Genomic DNA, 25,255 nt, shown 5'->3' on the forward strand with positions numbered 1-25,255 from the left:
AACACTAAATATTACTCTTCGCTTTGAGAAAGATAATTTATTACATATTTGGAATGTGCTTCTCTTGAAACTGCCAACACACAAACACAAGCAAATAAACTCAAGTATAAAGATGCACAAAACTACCGCCACTGGGCAGTTCGCAATGACGTGAGGGGATGTGGTGCTAGCAGCGTTGCAGCCGTTGCTGCTCGATGAGGCCTTGAATTAGACCGAAGCAAAACCATCGACGCTTGTAGTAGCAAGGGCATAGACCGTTTGATAAGACCGCTGTGTGTACCACGGTGTGGTATGCAGAAAACTACTCAGAAGGAGCGCTTATGTTTGTGTGGGCAGTACTCATGCCAGTAGTGGAATTCAGAAGGCTGCCCTGGCTACTCTATAGACCCGATTTAGCTGACCGTGGTTGCGCTTGGCTTTTTTCTTTTCTGCAGCCAAACGCACAGCGCCTTTCTTGTGACTTACTTCATGCGGCCACGGATGGGCTGGATGCCGCGACAGCGGAACGGTGACGCCGACTGCGTGAACGAGCCTAGGCTTCCTCTATGTGTAGCTTATGTGTATTCGTTTAAAATGAAAGGAGGCGTATAATGTTGGCATGAAATCGTTAATAGTTTGTCCAACATGAACGATCTGATCAATCGAAACTGCACTAGCGGATATCGAGGCGGCACTGTCAGTGGAGCCGAAGTCCATACGTGCTGCTAACCCAAGCTATAAGGCCTAGCCACCGTGCATAGTCTGAGTATTCCATATATTTCTGCCTTAATAAACAATTATGATCCAATCCAGCCAAGACACACGCAAAAGTTGATATGGTACATCGTCCTTTCTTTAGGTTCTTTAGTCAAATATCACTAAATTTAGCCTAAGTGAATGCCTGAAGTTATGCCATTCATGTTTACTTGCTTATGATGGGTGTCGAAAGCATCTGTAAATTCAAAGACGCACGTGTTTACTAATTAGGACATATTCGGGTGGTTAATCGAGAGCGCTCCAACATTGCTGGTGCGAGAGTGAAAAATATCTTCAAAGCAATATAAAGAGAATTGCCGAGTTTGAAAATGATGATCTCGTTTCCTTTTTTTCAATGAAGCCTGTTGGGGCTACCAGTAACGCTTATTTGGTCTTTTACAAGATCTTTGGGGCAGTGCTAGAGCTATCTGAAATCACCACCGCTATACACTATTTAAACGTCGCAGTTTCGCGCGAAATGAAGCATCATAGCGGTCGAAAAGTATTAGACAACTACAGGAATTACGCCACGCTGCTTCATCAGCGGCATCAATTGCAGTAAGATTACGGATTATCATTAAATTAGCAAGTATGATTTCACCAGCTAAATGATAGATAATATAGCCGGAGTGATTTAGCCCTCTTACGAAGAAACGATTATGCTGACGCACATATTTAAGCTAATCCCTTTGCTGTGTTTTCACTTGACTCCAACTTTGCCCTGCGCCCCGCCCCCTCTTCACTCATTAAAGTTTTGTGTGCTGCACCAGGTTGCCTATGCGCACGCATACCACAAACGAATTTAACCTGTGATGGTTGACCTAAGAAATATTTGGCACGAATCCACTGGCAAGAACTGCACGCCAGCGGATAGCGTGGGTGGCCCCATAAGGACTTTCTCTTAAAACCATTTTACAAAGAGACATTATTTTGAATGCCTGTGACCCAGCGATATTGCATCTCGAAGGGAACAAAGCTCATCGCGACCTTCCCATGCTTTGTTGCGACAGCACAGCAGTGATTATAGAGTTTCATTCGCAGCATGGTTGCCGCCATAGCGCTTGCGCCTCCCGATATTTAGCATCGGCAAGCCACTACGCGTGGAAAATATAAAATATACTTAACTTGTGTCAATTTTTAGTTTCTGTGCTGACTTGTAATTCGTTGTTTTCCCGTGAAGAGTTTCAGAGGATCTGGCGAGGATGGAGGCAGTATTCGCCGGCATTTGTGTTCTCGATTTCCGTTATTCTCAGACGGACCAAAAGCGATTGGTCGCTAGCAGTCTAATCGATGCGTTCCCCTTATGAATACTGTTTTATCAATGGGCGTACGCCTTTCCGTTAGTAATTCTACTGTACGTTGCATAAAGAAATAGCGCTATTTCTCATTTTGTGGTTTTCATATTCCCCTAGAGAGAGAGAGAGAAACGTTTATTAAACGAAACAGTGTCCCGAGCGAGGCCGGGTATCACCCTAAGGTGGGAGGGCTCCTTAGTCCAGGAACCCTCTGGCTTCGACTGCCCTCTTGGCCCTGGCGACGAGTTGTCGCTGGTCTTCCAGGTCCCCGAGGGTTAGCTTGGCCTCCCACGTTTCGAATAGGTCGTTTGCTTCTATTGCTCGTTTTGCGTGTGTTTCTGGTTGCATTTCGCTGCCTTCCTGCCACGGGCATTCCAGGAGCAAGTGTGCCAGAGTGTCGGGTACGTTGCAAAGTGGGCAGAGCTAGCCGTGGAGCGTCGGGTAGAGGCGATGCATTATCGTTCCGTGCGTGTACGTATTACTGTGCAGGCGTCTAAGGATTAGGCTTTCTTCTTTGTCGAGTTTAGGGTGCGGTGGAGGGTACACTCGACGCTCGAGCCTGTAATGTTGCAATATGGCCGAATAGTTGGTGGATACGGCCTCCGCCTCTTCTGTCACGGGTCCGAGAGCGCGTGGGGAGAGGGGAGCCCGGCTGACGTGCTCGCGGGCAGCGGCGTGGGCCGCTTCGTTCCCCTCTAGTCCCTCGTGTCCGGGTACCCACGTTACGCGACCAACTTGGGGGCGTGTAACTAGCCAGAAGGATGGAAAGAAAACTTATTTCCCCTAGAAATAAGTTTTCTTTCCATCCTTCTGGCTAGTAACACGCCCCCAATTTAACGTTACTCAGAGACATGCCAGAAATAACTTAGAATGTCTCAAGGTACACGTTACACGCAATGGCTACAAGCACAAATGAAAGCCAATCGTGCTCGTTTTCATTGAAGCAACAGTGGTCTGCAAACTTACGCAAGTCAAAGTAACCTCACACTCTGAGAAACATAGAGACAAGAAAGAGAAAAAAAAACTACTCTTGCACCATACCAAAAAAACCTCCGTCTTAATGACAGATGAGGCCTACGAACACAACATGACGCCGAAGCAGAAGTCGGGCGGCGACGCCACCTTCAAATTCCTGTGCCAGCTCGCAATGACCTCATTCATTTGTCCGAAGGCATCTGTTCGGGCGAAACTCATTTTTTCATTGGTATCAATGGCCAATATCATACTCTAAAAGAACCAATTGTTGAAGTTAGCAAGTTTTGAGGACATCTAATCCGCTGCAATGCATCACACACGCAAATATACTTTTATCTTTTAAGCTGACTTGCGGCAGTGTCGACGCAACAAGCATTGCCTCACGTACTTCAGCTGCCTTTGCAGCAATCTTGCCTTGCTTCCTATCGTCATTCACACGCGTGAAGCAAGCACTGACTTCCTTGGGCGACAATTTCCTGCAAGTCCCACAGGTGGCGTGGGCTTCTCTGAGCACCCCTTATAACTAGATGGACCCAAACCGAGGCTTAACTAGCAGCTTGGGCGGGGAAACAAGCATTGCCGGTCGTATGTTCTCTGCAAGAGCAGGCTAAATTCGTAAAAAAAAAAGAAAATTTGCCCAATCTTGTGATCAGCTTTTGACCAGCTCGCTATCGCTGCCGCCACATTTTCTTATGCCCCATCGGGGCCTTGCGTGCAAAGTTGTTTCGTCACTGCTTTCGTCACTGGACAAAGTGAGAACTGCCCTAAAGCATGGCTGAGCTGGAACAATACTCTATAATGAACAGTGCTGAGAACAGGGGCGTCCCCTGCACCCTAGGGGGGCATTGCAGCGCAGTCAAGCAAAGAACCATCGGCACTAAATTGGGTACCAGGTAACGGCGGCTGACTTTGTTGTCGCTCATCGAGTGCCTACAAATGTTCAAGACAGGAAAACAATGTAGCCAGATTCTGTGCGCACATAGAGAAGGATGAATTTGTCAGTAAGCCACTTAAGGCTAAGCTTCAACTCAATGGCATCGGTGTGTTGACAATGAGGTCTACATCAAAAACACTTGACACCGCGAAATGAGGCTCGCTTTGCGAAGACGCTGGCTTCGAGAAAAAACAACATAAATGAGAATTTCTTTCGAAATGCAATCCAGGAAAGCCTAGAAAGCCAGGGTGTACCACATTGTCGATGAATCAGATCGAGTGCTCATTAAGTAATGAGCCCTCCGTTTGTGCTTACCTTAACTCGTTTCTTCCGTAATGGCATCGTCCCAGACGACGAGTGAGTTAGCTGACTTGCTTAAGAAAAGTAATGACTCTCTTATTCATTTCAATGCGCGCAGCCTCCGCAAACACTACGGTGACTTCCGGAACGTGCTCTCAACTTTCTTTAATCTTTTCAATCAATGCTGTCTCATAGACCTGACTTAGAGAACTGGATAAGAACTTGTGCTTTTTAATTTTATATAAATCAGAGTATATCGAAAGACTGTCCAGTAACAACGTTAGAGCACCTGTCCATGTCTTGACTGGAATCCCATATAAACGGAAAATCGATCTCACATTAAAAAAAAAACTGCAAATCTGTTTGGAATACTTTCCTGACTTTCTCAAAACCATTAATGAAAATTTTATCGTCAGTTTCGTTTACCCTTAACCTTCTTCCTGAGCTCCATATGCTGGTAGCATAAGCTATAATGGCTAACCACCGTGCTTAGTCTGAGTATTCCATATACCTCGGCCTGAATAGATATTTATTATACAAGCCTGCCAAGACACAGGCAAGTGGTATGATACTTCGTGCTTTCTTTCGGCTCTTTAGTCGAACGTCACTAAATTCAACTTAAGTGTATGCGTAAAGTTATGCGATTCAAGTGCAGTTGCTCATGAAGGGTGTCGAAAGCATCTGTAAATTCAAAGACGCTCGTATTTACTAGTTATGATATATTCGGGTGGTAAATTCTGAGCATTCTAACCTTGCTACGAAAAGACTGAAAAATTGCTTCAAAGCTATATAACGAGAATATCCGAGTATGAAAATGATGATCTCGTTTCCTTATCTTCAATGAAGCCTCTTTGGCCTACCAGTAACGCCCATTTGTTCGTTTAGAAGATCTTTGGTGTGGTGCTAGAGCGATATGAAATCGCCACCGCAATACTCTATTTTATCGTCACAGTTTCGAGCGAAATGCGAAGCATTCATATCGGTGGTCGCAAAGTATTATATAACTGCAGGAACTACGGCACGCTGCATCAGCCATATCAATTGCCGTAAGATTTCGAATTATCATGAAATTGGCAAGTACGATATCACTAAATAAATAATAGCAATACAGGCAGAATGGTTTAGGCCTCTAAAAAAGAAACGGTGATGCTGACACACATATTTAAGCTAATCCCTTATTGTGTGTTCACTCGACTGCTACTTTGCCCGGCGCCCCCTGTTCACTGACTGAAGTTTTATGTGCAACAGCAGATTACGTTTGCGCAGTTTGCAAATTCATTCGCAGCGTGGTTGCCACCATAACTCTTGCGCCTCCCGATATTTACCCTCGCCAAGCCACTACGCCATGGAAATTATGAAATTTAGTTAACTTGTGTGAATTTTAAGTTTGCGTGTTAAGTTTTACTTCGCTGTTTTCTCGTGAAGAGCTTCAGTTGATCTGGCGAGGATAGGGACAGTATTCGCCGGCATTTGCGTCGGCGTTTTGTGTTTTCGTGTACGGCGATTCTCAGACAGACAAGAAGCGATTGGTCGCTAGCAGTCGAATGGATGCGTTGCCCCTGTGAAAACTGTTTTATCAAAGGGTCTACGCCTTTCCATTATAATTTTAATGTACATTGCATAAAGAAATTGCGCTATTTCTCATTTTGTGGTTTTCATATTCCCCTGGAAATAAGATTTCTTCCCATGTTCCTCAGAGACATGCCAAAAATGACTTAGAATGTCGCAAGGTACACGTTAGACGTTATGGCTACAAGCACCAATGAACGCTAATTATGCTCGTTTTCGAGCGCTGTGGCCTTGCTACGAAGCGAGTGAAAAATAGATTGAAAACTACATTACGAGAATCTCGGAATACGGAGCTGACAATCTCACTTCCTCATCGTCAATGAAGCCTGCTTTTGCTCGGAGTAACGCTTATTTGGTATTTTACAAGATTTTTATGGGCGCTGACAGCGCACTGCTAAATCACCACCCGAATTAGCCATTTAAACGTCACAGTCTCGCCCGGAAGACGAAGCATTGATAACGGTAGCAAAGCAGTAGTAACTACACAAAGTAAGATCCTCGTTGTTTTATCAGCCCTATTATTTGCAGTAAAATTTCAGTTGCTTATTTAATAACTTAACGTCTATGGATAGCACCGTGTAAATAAAAGACGGTAAAGCTTCAAATATATAGCCGGCTAAATACGGAACCATTATGCGGACCCATACCTTTTAGCAAATGTCCTTGTGATTTTTTCACTCGACTGCAACACTGTACATCACTTATTATCATTGAATGTTGTGTGCTTCACGAGGTTAGTTACGTGTACGCATACCACACATAAATTTAACCCCTCTGGGTTGACAGACCCGCAAGTTGGCACGAATCCACTGGGGCGAACTGCGCGATATAGAAAGCATGCGGGCTGCCGAATAAAGTCTTTCGCGTAAAGAACCAGCTTTGGAACAGACCATAATTCGAATGACTGTGAGCCAGCGGGTGTGCCTTTCGAACCGATCAACATTCATCGCATACTTTCCGTGTATAGCAGCAACAGCTCTTTGAGGAACATAGGGTTTCTTTCGCAGCGCATTTGACGCCATAGCGCCTTGTCTCGCGATATTTAGCCTCATCTAGCGACTATTTCGCGGTAAATAGAAAATATAGTTCACTTGTGAGAATATTAGGTATCCTTGTTTTGTCTTACTTCGTTGTTTCCACGCGTGGAGCTGCAATAGATCTGGTGGGGCTAGAGACAGGGTTCAATGGCATTATCGACAATGTTTTGTGTTCTCCTGTTCCGCAATTCTCATACAGACAAGACGCCATTTGTCGCTATCAGTATAACTGTCGCATTGCCCTCATGAATACTCTTCAATCAAAGGCTCTTTCCGTTAGTAATTTCACTGCAATTAATTTGCTTGAAGAAAAACCACTGTTTCATATTTTTGTTGTTTTAATGTGCCACTGGTAATCAGCCTTCTTTTTCCCGCTCTTTAATTAGTAGCACACACCAAATTGAATGCATTGCAGGTAACTCCAAAACGCCCCCAAGAAGGCTTCTTACATTTTAAGTTACAAGTTACCCTCAAAGGCTACAGATAGCTATGAACGCCAACCTCATGCTCGGGTTGATTCAAGTAACAATTGTCGGCAAACTTGAGCAAATCAAATAAACCTCACGCTCTGCGAAAATTTCAGGCACAAGATAGTTAGAATGAATTACACTTGCACAATATCAAGCCACCCAGTCTTAATATCGGACAAGGCCTATGTAAGGAAAATAAAGCCGAAACGTCATGAATATTTCACGACGACGTGTGCTCGGGCCAAGCTCATCTTTTATATTCTAAAAAAATAAAATACGGAGGTTAGCAAGTTGTGAGAACATTTATTTCGCCGCAACTCCTCAACCACACATATATAGTGCTGAAATTCCTGACGTCAGAATAATTTATAGCGGCGCCGGGGCTTCTATACTTGACATGCACCAAAAGACAAAATGTTTGCTGTTGCAAATGCTAAAGCTACTCCTCTAAGAAAAAAGAAATTGTCAATAGTTTGTGGTTCATTAGCCTACCCATTGTGGGGCGAAACGGAACAGACAGAAACTACTTCGCTCGCCTATAGAGTCATACCCCCTACATGCTTCTACGCTCTTAATCAATAGCAAGTAACCCTTAAACGCTGCCCACATGACGTTAGTTTTTGCACACGCACATCAGGAAACGCCGGAAACTAGCCTAAGGTACTTAAATGTCGTTCTGATGGAAAAAAATGACTAATAGGGAATTCGTTTTTGACTAGAAAACATGGAGCTCACAACATACCTCACATTTACCACGATGGCAATGCTTTTATTTATCAACTTGTTATTGCGGATGTTCAGCGATTTTTCGTTCCCGGTATCTCCTCTCAAAGGGGACAGAACTCGTGTGCACCAAAGTGCCTACGACACTCATTTTATATGTTTCAAACTACTAGTAATGAGGTGGTATGACCAATAAAGAAATTAAGAAGAGCTAGCGCTGGACAGGACAACTTTCATCCCTGTCATGCTAAATTAAATTATAAATCAATGTCATTTTTTACATTCTCAAATTATTCACCTCGGTATTTAAAACAGTCACCCTACCTCTCGAGCCCAAACGTGCTAACGTTAAAGCATTTTATGAGAAATGTGATCGCTCATTACTGTTTATCTATAGGCCGATCTGTGTTTTTTCCCGTCTTTAGCAAGGTCATACAATATATTCGAACAAGGATTGGAGAAATTTTTAAACAATTATAATATTGTTCCACCTGACCGACTTGCATTTGCATTCGGTTGCCCTATTATACACACCTAGCACTTGTAAAGCCACGTCTCCACTAGCGACGAGAACGCGCGCGACACCACGAGCTCGGCGAGCGTCTGCGCGGCAGATGCGCACGTGTAGGCCAGTTCACAATCGCGTTTTTCGAGACCTGTCCACGACGCTTGGCGATCCGATTTGTCTCGTTGCATTCGATACTTCTCGTGAAAACGCGCATTCCGCACAGGCGATTTCGTCTTTCATCGAGGTTGTCGCGGAGATAGAAGTGGCTTTGCAGTGGAAGCCTTTTGGAACACAGTCCGTGCGTATGCCTGTTAGTATGACAAATCCAACGCCGATCTCAAGTGTAAGGTATGTCGAATTCGGACGAGAAGACAACGGTGACTGTGAACATTATAGTTGTAGTTTGTTCTGTTGCAACGCCTACGTTTCGAGAAAGCGGACGAGAAGGCTATAGGTGCTCCCTCTCTGGTGGTACAGGGAAACTGAGGGCCAGGCACACACCCTGCTTCCCGCCGGCACGCGACTCCGTGTACTTGAAATAGATGTTGTATTTGTCATACTGACATGCATACGCGTGGATTGTCCCCAAAAGGCTTCCATTGCGAAGCCACTTCTCCCTTTGCGTCAGGACAGTGGTGTGGGAAGGCTTAATGAAAACGGCCTTATTGGCTGAACATGGACTCGGAGATTTTACGGCGTGCATGTACCTGCTCGATCTCAGAGGACATACATTAGGATTCTTTGCTAGCGACTCAGGCGGTGCCGCAACTGCGCTGGTCGCCTCTGATTGGTGCTCGTTTTGCGGTATCCGCGAAGAAAAGGGTTTCGCTCCGATTCGTGCAGTTGCCACGCATTGCAGCCGCTTTTCGTGAATCTTGTCTTTCGCGACTGCATCGCTGGCCGCCCTCGGCGCTTCGCGTGCGTTTTTGTCGCTAGTGTGATCTTTGCTGATCAATATGAGAGGACCATTTGTGACGGTAAATTCACCGGATTCATATTTGTAGATGTTTCAAAGGCGTTCCATGGCAATGAACACGAGATTGCTAATGTTCACATTCACCACATTCAATAAGTATTCACCACATTCACCACATTCAACTACTACGAGACTGCTTACGACACAGGCACCAGATCGTTTGTGTTTCGGGTGCTTAATCTAAACACAAAATGACTAATTTAGCCTTGCCACAAGGATCCATTATGGGCCCGTAGCTCTCTTTAGTTTATAATAATGATCTACCTGACGGCCTAGCATCTTCTAAGCGTATAGCCGGTGAAAGAACAATTATTAAATCTGGCGAATGTTGGTCAACAGTAATAACTGGCAATTATAGATATCTTCATCAATTAGTAGGATGGTGTAAATTTGATAGACTTACCAATAATCTTACTAAAACTAAACTTCATGTATTCTGATTCCAGAATTATTCATCACTTTTCATTCCGCCCATTTTGCTTGGTAACCATTTCTTATCGGCAAGTGAACAATTAACATACTCCTTAGAATAAACTGTAACCTAACATTTCAATGACATATAACTGATATCCAAAATGATCTATAACATAGAAGACACATTGACATGAGGGCATGTCTGCTTCATTGTTCGAGCTGCTGCTGTATACTTGACACATTATCTACATTTGCAGAGATGTAATTAGATATCTTCTTGTATCCTTCCCCTGTACCCTCTTGTGCATTCCACTACACCGCTGTATATTATAAAGTAAGCGAGCCATGGGTCAGGTTTAGGTTTGTGTGTTTTATTTTCTTTGTTGCTTTCTCGCGCGGAGTCGGAATAGATTTCGAAAGGATAGAGACAGTGTTCCCCGGTGTTTGCCTCGATACTTTGTGCTCTCCTGTTCCGCAACCCTTAGACAGACAAGACGCGATTTGTCGCGGTCGGTCTAACCAAGGCATTGCCCATATGAAAACGGTTCAAATGGTGTACGTCCCTACGGTATTTTTTACAGTACTTCAATTGAAGAAAAAGCGCTATTTTTTTGCCCATCTCTCTGGCTAGCAACACGTACCAAAATGAATGCATTGTACTTTACTCTTAAGAGGAAGCTTAGCTCGGGCCCAACTCCAATGCGGCCTATTCAAACACATGTAAAACGCAAAAACGTTTTTCCGAGGTAACCCCTGCACCAATTTTATTGAAGTTTCTTGCATTTGTGAGATAAAGATAAATTCTAGTGACTGTTAGAAGCAAACTTTCGATTTAGGGCTTGACTTTTGTTAAAAAGATTTTCAAATATTCGACCGTTTGATAGAAATAGAAGCATGACGTTTACAAATTCATAGGTCTGCATTCCCGGTTCTGTAAACGGCACCCATTCGATCATTAAAAGCGCAGAAATTTAATATGTCATTTTACATCTTACGTGAAATTGTTATGTTGGTTACATGGGTTTTGAAAAAGGTGTATTTCCATATTACTAAATTTGTTTACACTCATTTGTAACATATCAATTTTGTCCCTTTAGATGTACTATTAGATGCACTTCACAGGTTGGGACATCATTTTTAGTTGTTGAGTTACAGAGTTGTAAACTTGACAGTTTCGTTTTTTGAAAATTTCCGATTTTCGCAAATTTTTAATTAAAAGTTCGCAACCTAACTGAAAAATTCGAAACAAACATCCACTAGCTTTCAAGTTTTTTCTTTTAAATGCAACAAACCTCGTCAAATTTGGTGCAGTGGTTGCTGAGGAGACCGAATTCTCAATTCACATGTATTTAGATTGTTCTCTTAAGCATGGAAGCTATTCATGGAGCCGAACGTCTCTGTCGGCTAACGTAAGCTATAATGGCTAGCCACCGTGCTTGCTCTGACTACTCCATCTACTTTTGTCTTCATACATAATTGTGATCAAGGCTTGCCGTGACACACAGAAACATTTGTACAGTACTTCATGGTTTATTTAGATGCTTAAGTCAGGCATGATCAAATATCGCGTAATTTATGCCTAGAGTTCTCCCATTGAAGTTCTTGCTCCCGACGGTTGTCGAAAGAATGCGTAAATTCAAGAAAAGCACGTATTTACTAATCAGGATATATTCGGATGGTTGCTTGAGAGCACGCTATGGCCTAGCCAAAGAGGATGAAAAAAATGGCTGTGGCTTAGCTAAGGTTACGCCCAGGATGCGAAGCATACTAGCCTTTATTTTAACGCGACAGCGTTAAGGAGCTCGTGTCGCAGAAAAGCCGGTGTCGTCGGCGTCGGCTCAGGCGTGCGGCGCTTGCTCAGGCGCACATTTCGTTGTCGCACCGAACGCTGCGTTGCTCGACGCTCACCGCGTCCGATGCGGGGGGCGACGGCATGAGCGACGGCGAGAGTTGGAGCCCCGTTTCTCCTCTGTCGTGACGTCGCGGTGTCACGTGGTATTGAAGGCGACACCGCCGCGCCTGAGGAGCTGGGTTGAGCTCTAGTATTATGCTTCGCATAAAAAAATTGCAGGTGTCCTTAGGTATCACCTCAGAGACACAAAGGCAAAACCTTATAAAGAGTACTGTTATTCACATTAACCCACCTCAAACCTCCCTAATCCACCCTAATTCTTTTTAATCGCTCTTGATAATGCCTAATTTTTCTTAATACTAATATACCTTATTATGCTTTAATCGGCAGGAACTGCGCGATAGGGAAGCGCGTGCCTTGCCCCATTAATAGTTTTGCTTAGAAAGCACCTCTTAATCAGACGCTACCTTGAATGTCTGTGAGCAAGTGGCTGTGCGTCTCCACCTAAATAAGATTCACCACATGCTTTTCGTGCTTGTGGCGACAGCTCTGAGAGCAATATGTAGATTCATTCACACCCTAGTTGCCACCATAGCCCTTGCGTCTCCCGATATTATGCCTAACCAAGCCTCTAGGCCACGGTAAATATGAAATATAGTTTACTTTTGTCAATTTTTGGATTGTGTATTTTATTTATTTCGTTGATTTCTAGCAAGGAGTTGCAGTAAATATTGAAATGTAACAGGCAGTATTTCCGGTGTTTGTATCAATAATTTGTGTCCTCCTGTTGCGCAGTTCCCAAACAGGCAAGAAGCAATTAGTCACTAGCATTTTAATCAACATGTTGCCTTATGAATGCTGTTCAATCAAAGGATTCACGTCCTTCCATTGGTAATACAACTGTACTTCGCATGAAAAAAAGCGCTATTTCACGTATATTCGTATTATACATGTGAAATAGCACTATGTAAACTGAATGCATTCCATGGTATTGAGGTCGTGCCAAAAATAACTTTGTGTGTCTTGATCTGCAAGTTGCACACTAAGGCTACAAACAGTTATGATCGCGGATTTTATGCTTCTGTGTATTCATGTGTCAAGGGTCTCGAAACATAAAGCAAAGAAGGTAAAACTCTGTGAAACTTATGGAGGCAAAAATTTGAAAATACAGTACTCTTGCAGAGTACCATAGACACCCAGTCTTACTCGGAGATGAGGCCTACGTAAGAATAATGACGTCGAAGCAGAAGTCAGGTAAGAAATCCGCCTTCAAGTTACTGCGCCATCTTGCAGTGACGTCATAAATTTTCAGGACGACGTCTGTTTAGGGCCGAGTAATTTCTTGTATCGGAATCGATGGCCAAAATGCATTATAAAAGAATCACTTACTGAGGTTAACAAGTTATAAAAACATTTTATGCCCTGCGACTCCTCAATCACAAAAATATACTTTTGAAATATGTGTCGTCACAATTACCTATACCAGCACTGCGATTTATACGCTAAATTGATAAAGTGGAACTTTGGCTTTATATTGCAATAATCAACCTAATGCGACGAAATGACCAAAAATGTAGTTTTGCAGAATGAATTCTTAGTTAAACCAGATATAAGGCCTATTTGTAAGGAGGGATGTAAGATGTAAGGAGGGAAGATAACCGAGGGTCATTAAGAATTGCGGACTGGATTCCAAGAGAAGGGAGGCGTAGCAGGGGGCGGCAGAAAGTTAGGTGGGCGGATGACATTAAGAAGTTTGCAGGGACAACATGGCCACAATTAGGACATGGCTGGGTTAGTTGGAGAAGTGTGGGAGAGGCAGTGGGCGCATCCAGACTGGGGATGATGATGATGATGATGATTATGATGATGATGATGGTGATGATGAATGATGACCTATGGAAGCATTCTTTTAAGAAAACTTAAATGGAAGATGGTCGTATCAATAATACAAGAAAGTCATCTTAAACATAATAATATTCTGGACACGGATACTAACTCCTAGAAGCTGAATACCAGATATAGTTTGAGGACGCGTCTAGGGGCCAGCTCAGAATGAACGGGAGAAGAGGACGAGGCCCGTAGGTGATTGTTTAAGCTGCTGCTGCGTAATTTAAGTATTATATATGCATGAGCAGAGAAGAAATGGCCTATTCGTATGCACAATTTTACGCACCGCATTAAAAGCACGTTGCAGAAGAGAGTAGGACTATCAAGCGTTTGCCTTTTTTCTTGGTAGGTGGAGAAGGCGACGGGAAATTGTGGGAATCGGTTCATTGATTAGTCCTTGGGAAACAAACAAAGAGAGATTAAACTTTAAATTTTGAGACGCTAATTATAATATGACCTGCACGAAATGAGTACGCTTACCAGATAGTTCGGCATGTTGAGTTCAACTTGCGGCGTTCAAGGATATTTGTTTGAGTTCGTTGCGTTTGCTATCTGCCCTGAAATGAAAGAGGATTACAAGTTCCGCGAGAAAACGCACCATTGCAAGTACTAACAAGGTTGAGCGCTGCCGTGAAAGTGTCTCAGAAATCTGGCGTCTTCAATGGCGCAGCGAACCTGCGTTGGTCCGCATTCAAAAAGAAATATTACTGAGCATTCATAGCTGAGACCAGTGTGTGCACATCGGTGTGGTTTGCACGCACCTTTTCAGCGGGGAAGCCCACTTGTTTGTGTGCAGAGTGCATAGGAAAGCAGCGGAACTCAGAACGCTGGCCATGGCTCCGACAGAGCCGATCGAGCTCTAACTGGCGATGCGTCTGCTTGGAGTGGTCGCCGTTTCAACCGAACGCAGGGCGCGTCTCTGGAGACTTTAATCATTGACGCGCCTGCAATGCGTGGCTGTTGAGAGCACGTGGATATTACGAATTGAATTCTGGAGTTTTACATGCCAAAACCACGATTTGATTATGAGGCACTTGCAATGCCTAATGAGGCACTGCCGCCCAATGCACGGCACACGGGCGTTAAATCTGCTTAGAGCACGCATGTACAGCGGACGCAGATGTGGGTTTGTTCTGTATAAAACAGCCTCAAAAGACGCGATGACTTTTGTTTCATGCACTGTGAATAACTGAATAAACACATTTACCATCTACAGGGCCACGTAGTAGTAATCATGAAATAAAAGTTCAAGGAGAAACAGTAGGAGCATTTAATTGTGGTATAAACACGTAAGTGCACAGCGGCACTTAGAAGAGAGAGGTACTATACGAAACATTTAAAAATACAGATGCCAGCTGCGTCGACACTACTCAGCTGCGTTTTTAAAAATTAACCTGACGTACGTACGACTCTTTCATCAGGAGTGATTTAGAAAAGATTCCACTGGTTCGCAATGTCACTGCAAATATAATAGAAGGATTGCATAGAATATTAACGCTTTCTGCTGCAACCTGCATTCAACTCTTTAGGAGATAATGGCATCGGGCTCACCTTAGAATGATTCCCTATATTTTGAAGCGCAAGCATCAAATCGCCCATTGAGCCAACAGGCCGGCGTCGTATGTCGACACCCCTTGAATGGGTCGCGCACTCAAGGGACGCTGGCTAGGGCCACACGCACCGCTATGGTGTCTGAACCAGGTTTGTCGTCGGCAACCGCAGCCTCAGAAGTAGCGAAACGTGGTCGTCTCCACTAGTAAACTGTAGACGAAGCAAGCGAACTGAAGAACGCAGCTCTACGAGCGTAGAGGCAGGCAGTTAAATCCACCTTTGTCGTCAACACTCCGAATACATGGTGGGCGGAACATGTGTTAAGGCAAACATTACTCGTAGCGCAAAACTCGAAGGACCACTCAGCGGTGTTCAATTGGACAATATTCCTCTCGCCTTCGCAAGCCATAGCGGATGCTTGGGCATACTCCGATTTTTATTTATTTACTCCGAACACTTTCAGGACGCGAAGGCAGTACAGGAATGAATGGGATAGTTACAAACATGTGTAGTGAAATAACAACGCCTAAAGCGCTGCAAGGCATTTTCCAAGGCGACCTTGAATCTTTCTGCGTCTGCGATGGCAACAATGCAGTAGGGGAGGTTGTTCCATTCGGTGCCGGCTGTTGCGAGGCTATAATTATGACATAAGTTAGTGCGACACTATGGCAAGCTTACTTCGAAAACGTGTATTTATTTCAGCTGTAACCTGGCATTCAACCCTACAGGCGGTAATGGCATAGGGCTCCACCTTAGAATGCTTGGAATATTTCTAAAAGGTGTATTGAATTTCATCACAGAATGGGAAGCACGCCGTAATCGGTTGCAATCCGTTGCAATTTCGTGATAAAATCTTAACTCAGTTAACATGTGAGAATCAATGTTCAAGCATATTGACGGAGATTAAGTTCGAAGAAGGAAAGAAAAACAAAAAAAATATTTACTTTTAAGCTTTTTGCGTGAAAGAAACTGTAAATATTACTCTTCGGTTTGAGAAAGATAATTTATTATATATTTGGAATGTGCTTCTCCTGAAATTGCAAACACACAAACACAAGCAAATGAACTCAAGTATAAAGATGCAGAAAACTACCGCCACTTGGCAGTTCGCAATGACGTGAGGGGGTGCGCTACTAGCAGCGTTGCTGCCGTTGCTGCTCGATGAGGCCTTGAATTAGACCGAATCAAAACCATCGACGCTTATAGTAGCAAGTTCATTGACCGTTTGATAAGACCGCTGTATGTACCACGGTGTGGTATGCAGAAAACTACTCAGAAGGAGCGCTTATGTTTGTGTGGGCAGTACTCTTGCCAGTAGTGGAATTCAGAAGGCTGCCCTGGCTACCCGATAGACCCGATTTAGCTGACCGTGGTTCCACTTGGCTTTTTTCTTTTTTGCAGCCAAACGCACAGCGCCGTTCTTGTGACCTGCATCATGCGGCCATGCATGGGCTGGATGCCGCGACAGCGGAACGGTGACGCCGACTGCGTGAACGACCGTAGACTTCCTCTATGTGTAGCTTATGTGTATTCCTTTCAAATGAAAGGAGGCGAGTAATGTTGGCATGAAATCATTATAACGGTCCGAATAATCGCAAGTAAACTGGCACGGACAAGGACGAAACTGTCACTGGAGCCGAAGTCCGTACGTGCTGCTAACCCACGCCATAAGGGCTAGCCACCGTGCATAGTCTGAGTATTCCATACATTTCTGCCTTAATAAACAAATATGATCCAATCCTGCCAAGACCTAGCAAAAGTTGATATGGTACTTCGTGCTTTCTTTAGGTTCTTTAGTCAAATATCACTAAATTCAACTTAAGTGAATGCCGGAAGTTATGCCATTCATGTGTGCTTGCTCATGACGCGTGTCGAAAGCATCTGTAAATTCAAAGACGCACCTATGTACTAATTAGGACATATTCGGGTGGTTATTTGAGAGCGCTCCAGCATTGCTACGACGAAAGTGAAAAGGAGCTTCAAATATGTATAACGAGAATTACCGAGTATGAAAGTGATGTCCTTTTCTTATCTTCAAAGGAGCCTGTTTGGGCTACCAGTAACGCGTATTTGGCCTTTTAAAATATCTTTGGGGGGGTGCTAGAGCTATCTCAAATCACCACCGCTATACACTATTTAAACGTCACAGTTTCGCACGAAATGCGAAGCATTCATAGCGGTTCCAAATTATTAGACAACTACAGCAACTACGCCACGCTGCTTCATCAACAGTATCAATTGCAGTAAGATTTCGGATTATCATTAAATTAGCAAGTATGGTAGCACCACCTTAATAATAGACAATATAGCCGGAGTGATTTAACCCTCTAACGAAGAAACGATGGTGCTCACACGCATATTTAGGCTAATCCCTTTGTTGTGTTCACTCGACTCCGAATTGCCATGCGCCCCCTGTTCACTGATTGAGGTTTTATGTCTGACATCGGGTTACCTCTGACATCGGTTTATGTCTGACATCGGGTTAGCGAATTTAATATCTACGTTGGTTGACGTAATAAATAATTGCTACGAATCCCCTGGCACGAACTGCACCTCATCGGATCGCGTGGGTGGCCCCATAGAGGCTTTTGCTTAATACCGGCTTTCAAACAGACAATATTTTGAATGCCTGTGACCCAGAGGCCTTGCATCTCAAAGTGTACAAAATTTATCGGGACGTTTCCGTGCTTTGTTGCGACAGCACAGCAGTGATTATAGAGTTTCATTCGCAGCGTGGTTGCCGCCAGTGCTCTTGCGCTTCCCGATACTTACCCTCGCCAAGGCACTACACCATGTAAAATATGAAATACAGGCAACTTGTGTCAATATTAAGTTTGGGTGTAGAGTTTTACTTCGTTGTTTTCCCAAGTGCAAAAGTATCTAGCCTACTTCCACACCAATGGGTCACCGATAGTCTGTTCACTTTCTGCTCGGCTTTAAAAAAATTCAGAGTCATTCCACTCCATGAAGGTGGATGACAGGTGCAGCTGTACATAACTATAGCTGGGCGCTATGGCCACCGAATTCGCCTACGTTTCGAGTCCGGCAACGTGGCTGCACGCGTCGTCGTAAACTACAGTGTGACTAGTGGTATTCATTTCGGTTACGCAATCTGATCGGTCTGGTCCTCGAGGACGACCATCTTCTCAATATCGTCCAGTCCTTCGCCGTTTGTTTCATCTGCTTTCTCTGGAATCTTGAGCAGCATCGCCTGGTCAGCGCGCACATTTTGATATCTGTATGACGGCGTGTTGATCAGAAAGTCGAGCCTGTCATTGACGTTGCCCTTCTTGACGGGCCCCTTCTTGTAAATGGGCGTCGGCGGCAGTGTGATGCCGCTTCTTTTTCTTTAATTGTTGCAGATGGTTTTCTGTGGCGTCGAATCCGAAAACTCACTTGAGGAGAAAGCTGTTTCTTCAAAAACGCACGCGACACACACGATACTTTGAATGCAACAAACGAAAATTGAACCGCGAAACATAACCACTCAATGAAAAACTCATAACCAGAAACAAAATGCAGTAAGAGCTACAACAGTAGCCACGGCACTCTAGTTAGGAGCAGAATATGAGCATGATCGTGCACGCAATAGTTCGACGTGGAAGAGCGGAGACGTGGCTGTGAAAAAAAGTGGCGTTGGTCTCACCACAAGGTCGACGTAGTCGACCGTTGAGCCAACAACCAGATCACAGCTCCGGCCTGGAGGCGGGACGCAGGCGGCTTGGTGGCACGGCCAGATGGAGGCGGCTTCTCGGCCTGGTAGCCATGGTGCAAACTGAGGCCCGCAGCCCGACTACTCGCACTCTGCCTGTGAGCGGAATAGTCCACCGGCCACGGGGAGAGTAGTTCACTGGCCGTGGCATTCAGTATAACTTATTTTTGTGGGCACGAGCTAGCCAAATTAAAAGCAACTCCACATATCCTAATGTAATGGTGAAATTCTGTGTCAATTGTTTTTCTATTTGCATGATCATTATGTTCATTCAATAATAATATTTGGGGTTGTACGTGCCAAAACCACTTTCTGATTATGAGGCACGCCGTAGTGGAGGACTCTGGAAATTTTGACGACCTGTGGTTCTTTAACGTGCACCTAAATCTAAGCACACGGGTGTTTTCGCATTTCGCCCCCATCGAAATGCGGCCGCCGTGGCCAGGATTCGATCCCGCGACCTCGAGCTCAGCAGCCCAACACCATAGCGACTGAGCAACCACGGCAGGTGTATGTTCATTCAGATATTTAGCGTTACGCAGGGGTGGCGACTAGTCGGTTGCAATGCGTTCCAGTTTTTTTTATAAAAAAATGGTCAATTCCGTGAAAATGTGGTATTCGATGATCAATCGTATTGTTGGAGTTTGGGTTCGAAGAAGGAAAAGAAGACAAAAAAAAATTAGATTGATTTTTATGGTTTTTGACGTAATACAACCAATGGCTATTATTCCGTTCTATGACTACAAATTTGAGAAAGATAACATGGATTCATTGTGTATTGCTACTGAAATTACACGCACAAACTAGAAATAAGCTAACAAACAAACCCAAACGCAAACGCGCAGAAAAATACCCGCCGCTAGTCAATTCGCAGCGCTGGTATGATAGAGAGTGTTACAAACAGGGTTGCACTCATTGCTGCTTTGTAAAGCAAGGAGTGAGACCAAAGCCAAACCTTGTGTATGCTTGTAGTTGAGTGTTCACTGTCCATTCTGATAAGATCAGCGTACGGACCACGGTGCGGCATGCACAAAGATTCTCCTCAGCAGGAGCGCTCATGTTTGTGCGCACCATGCTCCTCCCGACAGGGGACGTGAGGAGGCTGCCCTGGCTACACTGCACTGGCGATTTAGCTGAGCGATAGCGTGCGTCTGGTGGGCTTTGTCACTTTTGCAGCTAAATGGACTGCGCCTTTCTGGAGGCCGACCACGCGCAACTTTGTGTGCACGAGCTTGATGCCATGGCAGCACTATCGTGCGTGGAAAAGTCCAGAATTCCACTAATGTGTATTCACCCCCAAATAAAAGATAAACGGCCAACCCTTCCCCTACCTGAAAATGGACGGGGTGGGAGCGATGCTTATCCGATGTGCACCTGTGCGTCGTCGCGGTTAAGTAAGACACAGGTAATGGTGCCGGATTGCTTCGGCCTCCCGCCCCCTCAGCTCGGGGTCTTGTTCTTGTTCCGTGGGGTTGCCTGGGCTCGGGCAGCTCTATAGCTGGATCGACACGCAGACGGTGAGCCCTTGCACTGGCGAGTTATCGCCGCCGCTCGTCGGAAGTTGCCTGTTCCTTGGGAAGCGCACAACGCTCTGCCGTCCCATCTGTTTTTGGAGAATCAACTGAACGGAAACGAAGTCGGCGCTGCGCGCGCGACACCCTTTTTTCTCCCCGGCGGAAGCGAAACGGCTCTGATTGGTTGCGGGCGTGGCGTGATCGCGCACCTTTCAGGATGGAATCCTTGCTAATGACTCATCAAACCAGCCTTTCCTGCTGCTCGTCTGCCCTGGGCGCAACTGGGTTTTTGCGTGATGAGACCGCCACGAAAACTTGTGAGGCAATACAAGCTTCGCAGGAAAACAGTAATTTGTACGAATAATAATGAATACCTTTTTCCTACATCACCAAGCCGCGTTATCAAACTGCAGTCTTAATACACACTGCCAGAAATGCTAGCATCTGGCACAGTGTTCGAGAGCCAAGTGCTGTCTGCTGCTAACATAAGCTATAGTGGCTAGCCGCCATGCTTGCTCTGACTACTGTCTACTGCCTGTCGACTGTCTGTCTACTTCTGTCTTAATACGTAATTATGATCAAGGCGTGCCGAGCCACAGAGAAACTGTTATATAGGTCTTCATGCTTTATTTCGATGCTTTAGTGAAGCATCATCCTTTATGACGTAATTTTATGCCTATTGTTTTCCTATGAATGTTCTTGCTCCTGATGGCCGGGTGTCGAAAGAATATGTAAATTCAAGGAAGCCACGTATTTAGGAATTATGATATATTTGAATGGGTGTTTGCTGTTCAATGAATGCTGTTCAATTAGAGGGCTTGCGTGTTTCCAATGCTAATATAACTGTAAATAAGTGTTGCTTTTTTCCTGTCTCGCTAGTAAGATGCTGTAAACTGAATGCGTTGCATGTTATTCAGGGCGTGCTGAAAATTACTTCTTGGGTCTTAATCTGCAAGTTGCACGTTGAGCCTGTAAACAGCAATGAGCGCCGATCCTATGCTCCTGTGTATTCATGTAACAATGGTCTGAAAACAAAGCAATGAAGCTCACGCACTGTGAAACTCACAGACACAAAAAATAGAAAATACATGACTCTTGCACAATACCAAGACACCCAGTATTATTGTATCATGAGACCTAGGCAAGCAAAATGAAGTCGAAACCGCAGTCAGGTAAGGAAGCCACCTTCAAGTTCCTCCGCTATCTCGCAGTGACGTCATCAATTTTCACGACGACGTGTGTTCGGGGCCAGCTCATATTTTCTTTAATTTTTACTGCGCTCACACGTTCATCCACAAAGCGCAGCAACAATTTTTCAAATCAAGTATGCACGAACTCGCCCATAAAGAAGTTTTAATCATATCTTTTTATCGGTGTCAATAGGCAATATTGAATTGTAAGAAATTAGCTATTGATGTTTGCAAGTTGTGAGAACATTTAGTGCCCTGCAACGGCTCAACCACAACAATATACTTTTGAAATCTGTGACGTCACAATTACCCATACCAGCTCTGGGGTTCGTACGCTAAATGTAGAAAGTTCAACTTTGACTTTATTTTGGATTCTAATAATCAACCTACTGCGACGAAATAACCAAAAATGTAGTTTTACAGAATGTGCTACCAGTTAAACCAGATGTAGGTCTATTTGAGTGTTTTTTCGAACGCGTGAATGAAAAATGGGTCGTATGAGTAAACCACCATAGTAATCTTAAACATAATAATAATCATAATAAGAACTAACTTCTAGAAGCTGAATACCAGGCATACTTTGAGAACACGTCTAGGGACAAGCTTAGAATGGATGGAGGAAGACGAGGTCGGATGCTGATTGTCTAAGCTGTCACTGTGTGATTTAAGTATAATATCCATCAGCAGAGAAGGAACTCCCTATTGCTATCCAACATTTTACGCACCCCATTAAAAGGATGTTGTAGAGGACAGTAGGACTATGAAGCGTTTGCTGTTTCCTCTTGCTAGATGAGAGAAGGTGACGAAAAATTCTGGCAATTGGTTCGTTGACTGGTTCTTGGGAAACCGAGAAAGAGAAAATAAACTTGAAGTTTACAGACGCAAATTTAATGTGGCCCGTAATACTGCTTCCGATCCCTGAGAGTAAGCGCATACCTAAACTTTTTTTCACCTTGTACAAATTGAGCACTCTAACCAGATGTTTTGGTACGTTGTATTCAAGAGGCTGCGTTCAGTAATATTTGTTTGTTTTCTTCGCGTTTGTTGTGTCCCATGATATAAAATAGGGTAGCCAGTCTCGCACGAAAACGGGCCACTGCAAGTAGTACCAAGTTTGTGCACTGCCGTGTAGGCGTCTCAGAATGCTGACGTCTTCAAGAGCACAGTCGAGCAGCGTTGGTCCGCGTCCAAAAGGAAATATTGCTGATCATTCAGAGCTGAAACCATATGTGTGCACATCTGTGTTATTTGCACAGAGCTGCTCAGTGCGGACGCCCATGTTTATGTGCACAATGCTCAGGCAAGCAGCGTAACTCAGAACGCTGCCTTGGCTCCGACAGAGCCACTTGAGGTCAACTTGACGGTGCGTTCCCTTGGCATCGTCACCGTTTCAATCAAACGCAATGCGCGTCTCTGGAGAATTTAATCATTGACGCGCCTGCCATGCGTGCGCGTTGATATTACGAATTGAATTGAATTCTGGAGTTTTACGTGCCAGAACCACGATTTCATTATGAGGCACGCCGTAGTGGGGGACTCTGGATTTATTTTGTGCACCAGGAGATCTCTAACGAGCCGTCAATGCATGGGACAGAGGCGTTTTTGTATTTTGGGGCAAAGGAAATGCGGCCGCTCCGGCCGGGATGCGATCGCGCGACTTCGTGCTTGGCACCGTAATACCATAGCCGCTAAGCCACCGTGGTAGGGGTCGATATTATGATAGTACGACGACACCAACAACGGTGCCGACGGCGGCGCCGACAATGATAGCCCATACATTGTTTGAAGTACAGTGTAATTGCTATCGCAATAAAAGAATGGCTTCAGGAATTATTAGTAGAGCAGCGGCTTTTCAGACTTGCAGTTCATGGTTCGAAGCTCCGCAATCTTTAAGCATTTAAATCGAAACATTCTAAGCTTACCCTACCGGACTTCCCTGGCAGTGCGTCACGTTGCCTCGCACGCGCCGCCCGCGATGTGAAGCCGCTATAAACAAGGGGCAGAAGTCATCTATGATTACTGTCCAGGGAATAGTGGTATTTTGAGATGAAAATTGTGCAGTATTTGAATGTTTGATCTGCTGTGCGCGAGTTGTACATTATGTACGTTCCTACAATATGTACACTTTATGCTCCAGGTACACTTAGCGAGTTTGTTGTGCATTGGCTGTGAACTTGTGGATGGGTCCTCAGCGATGGTAGTTTCATTAGTGGCTTTTGAGATCTCAGTAATTGCAGCGAGGAGGGTTTGGGTTGCGGAGAAGTACAAGGCGTATGCATGTAGACGTCTCCAACGGCGCAGTCAAGGAGCATTTCATTTGAGACATGTGCTTGAGACAGAGTTTTGGTAAAAGTAATCTTGCTGCACCACGGCTTGGCACGGGACATGTTGCTGTACTGAGAACTGGTGGGAACTCTTGGTGAGAAACAGCATCATAGAACTGCGTGGACTCAACGCCCCACGCAATCGTCAATGCACACGCGCTTATACTGAGTTCTCCCGTGGCTGACTATTTGCAGTGGCTGTGTTCGCACTAAAATATAGTTGGACGGCTTCTTGCCACAATTGTGCGAAACTGTTGTTCGTATAGGCGCAATATTGAATATTGGATGAAAAAATGATTTTCTTGTCAGAAGCAAATGAACCACAGTGTGCAGCTATACTTAATACCTTAGTTGTTGCAATATCCTGAATAGTGTAACAAGTCTGCGGAGCCTCCTTTCTGCGAATGGATTCCATGGACGCTGTTTTCTTCAGGTATAATGAGATGCGCCATCGTGTATACGAGATATTTATTCTCCGGAATGATTTAAAATTATGAGTGATGAAGTAATTTACAAGTGCTCTTTGGCGATGTGCATCACATTTACACACATCAGGTGGAGTTGGAAGCATCGTGAAATGACAAGGGATGACGTCATCGTTCACTTGCGTGCCTTCAGCAAAGTGCTTTAAGCACCACGAGTGCTTGCGCCCGCCCTCTTCTTGTGCTACTTTGCTATGCATATTTTGCATGAATAATATGCATCCATGAGCGGCGGGCATTAAATACAGTAAAAGTCTCCTCTCGGCTTGTTACGTGGTCTAGATCTGAATGTTGTGCTAACGCATGGCCCCCAATTCCGGTGAACGATTTATGGCGAGATCAGAAATTGGTACACGTGACAAGATCTTAATGTGTGATCTCTCGTAGCATAGCCAGAATGATCGAACCCAACAAAGAGTGAGACACCAAGCTTTAAAGGAAAGAATCTTGACTGTAGAAAGCAGCCGCGTTCTTACAGCGTAAGCTGTCATAGGTTCGTTCCAGAAGCCATTTCGGGTGGTGATGGTGGCCGTCGCCAGTGTCCGCTGTCCGTGGTACCTATCGCCGCGAATAAAAGAGAGAAAAAAAAATGGCCAGGCTTAGCTTGGTTAAGCCAAGAATGCGTTGCATATTGCGTGAGTTGGGGCCCAGCTTTTCCTCCGGCTGTCATGACGTCACGTCACGTGGCCGCGCTAAAGGTCAATGGTGGCTGCCCTGCCGCGCCCAAGGGCTGAACTGAGTGATTGCAATATGCAACGCATAAAAATAGAAGCAACCTAATAACAAACATAGCAAACTTAAAAGAGA

General features: G+C 44.6%; 1 protein-coding gene across 17 annotated transcripts in view; it reads left to right on the plus strand.

Annotated features, from left to right (window-relative positions):
• Window positions 1-25,255, plus strand: part of LOC135921341 (uncharacterized) — a 1,279,318-nt gene that overhangs the window by 914,085 nt on the left and 339,978 nt on the right. For 4 of the 17 annotated variants that reach the window (XR_011508248.1, XM_070524797.1, XM_070524803.1 and 1 more), the window contains one exon: window positions 16,628-16,903. The exons of the other annotated variants lie outside the window; for them this stretch is intronic. Coding sequence is in view for 3 of the 4 variants with exons in the window: in XM_070524797.1 (XP_070380898.1) it covers window positions 16,628-16,784 (157 nt within the window). In the remaining variant the exon portion in view is untranslated. Of the gene's footprint in view, window positions 1-16,627; window positions 16,904-25,255 lie in introns of those variants that run through there. 17 annotated transcript variants of the gene reach the window in all.

This window comes from Dermacentor albipictus, chromosome 9 (genome assembly GCF_038994185.2).
Source record: "Dermacentor albipictus isolate Rhodes 1998 colony chromosome 9, USDA_Dalb.pri_finalv2, whole genome shotgun sequence".
Classification (NCBI taxonomy): domain Eukaryota; kingdom Metazoa; phylum Arthropoda; class Arachnida; order Ixodida; family Ixodidae; genus Dermacentor; species Dermacentor albipictus.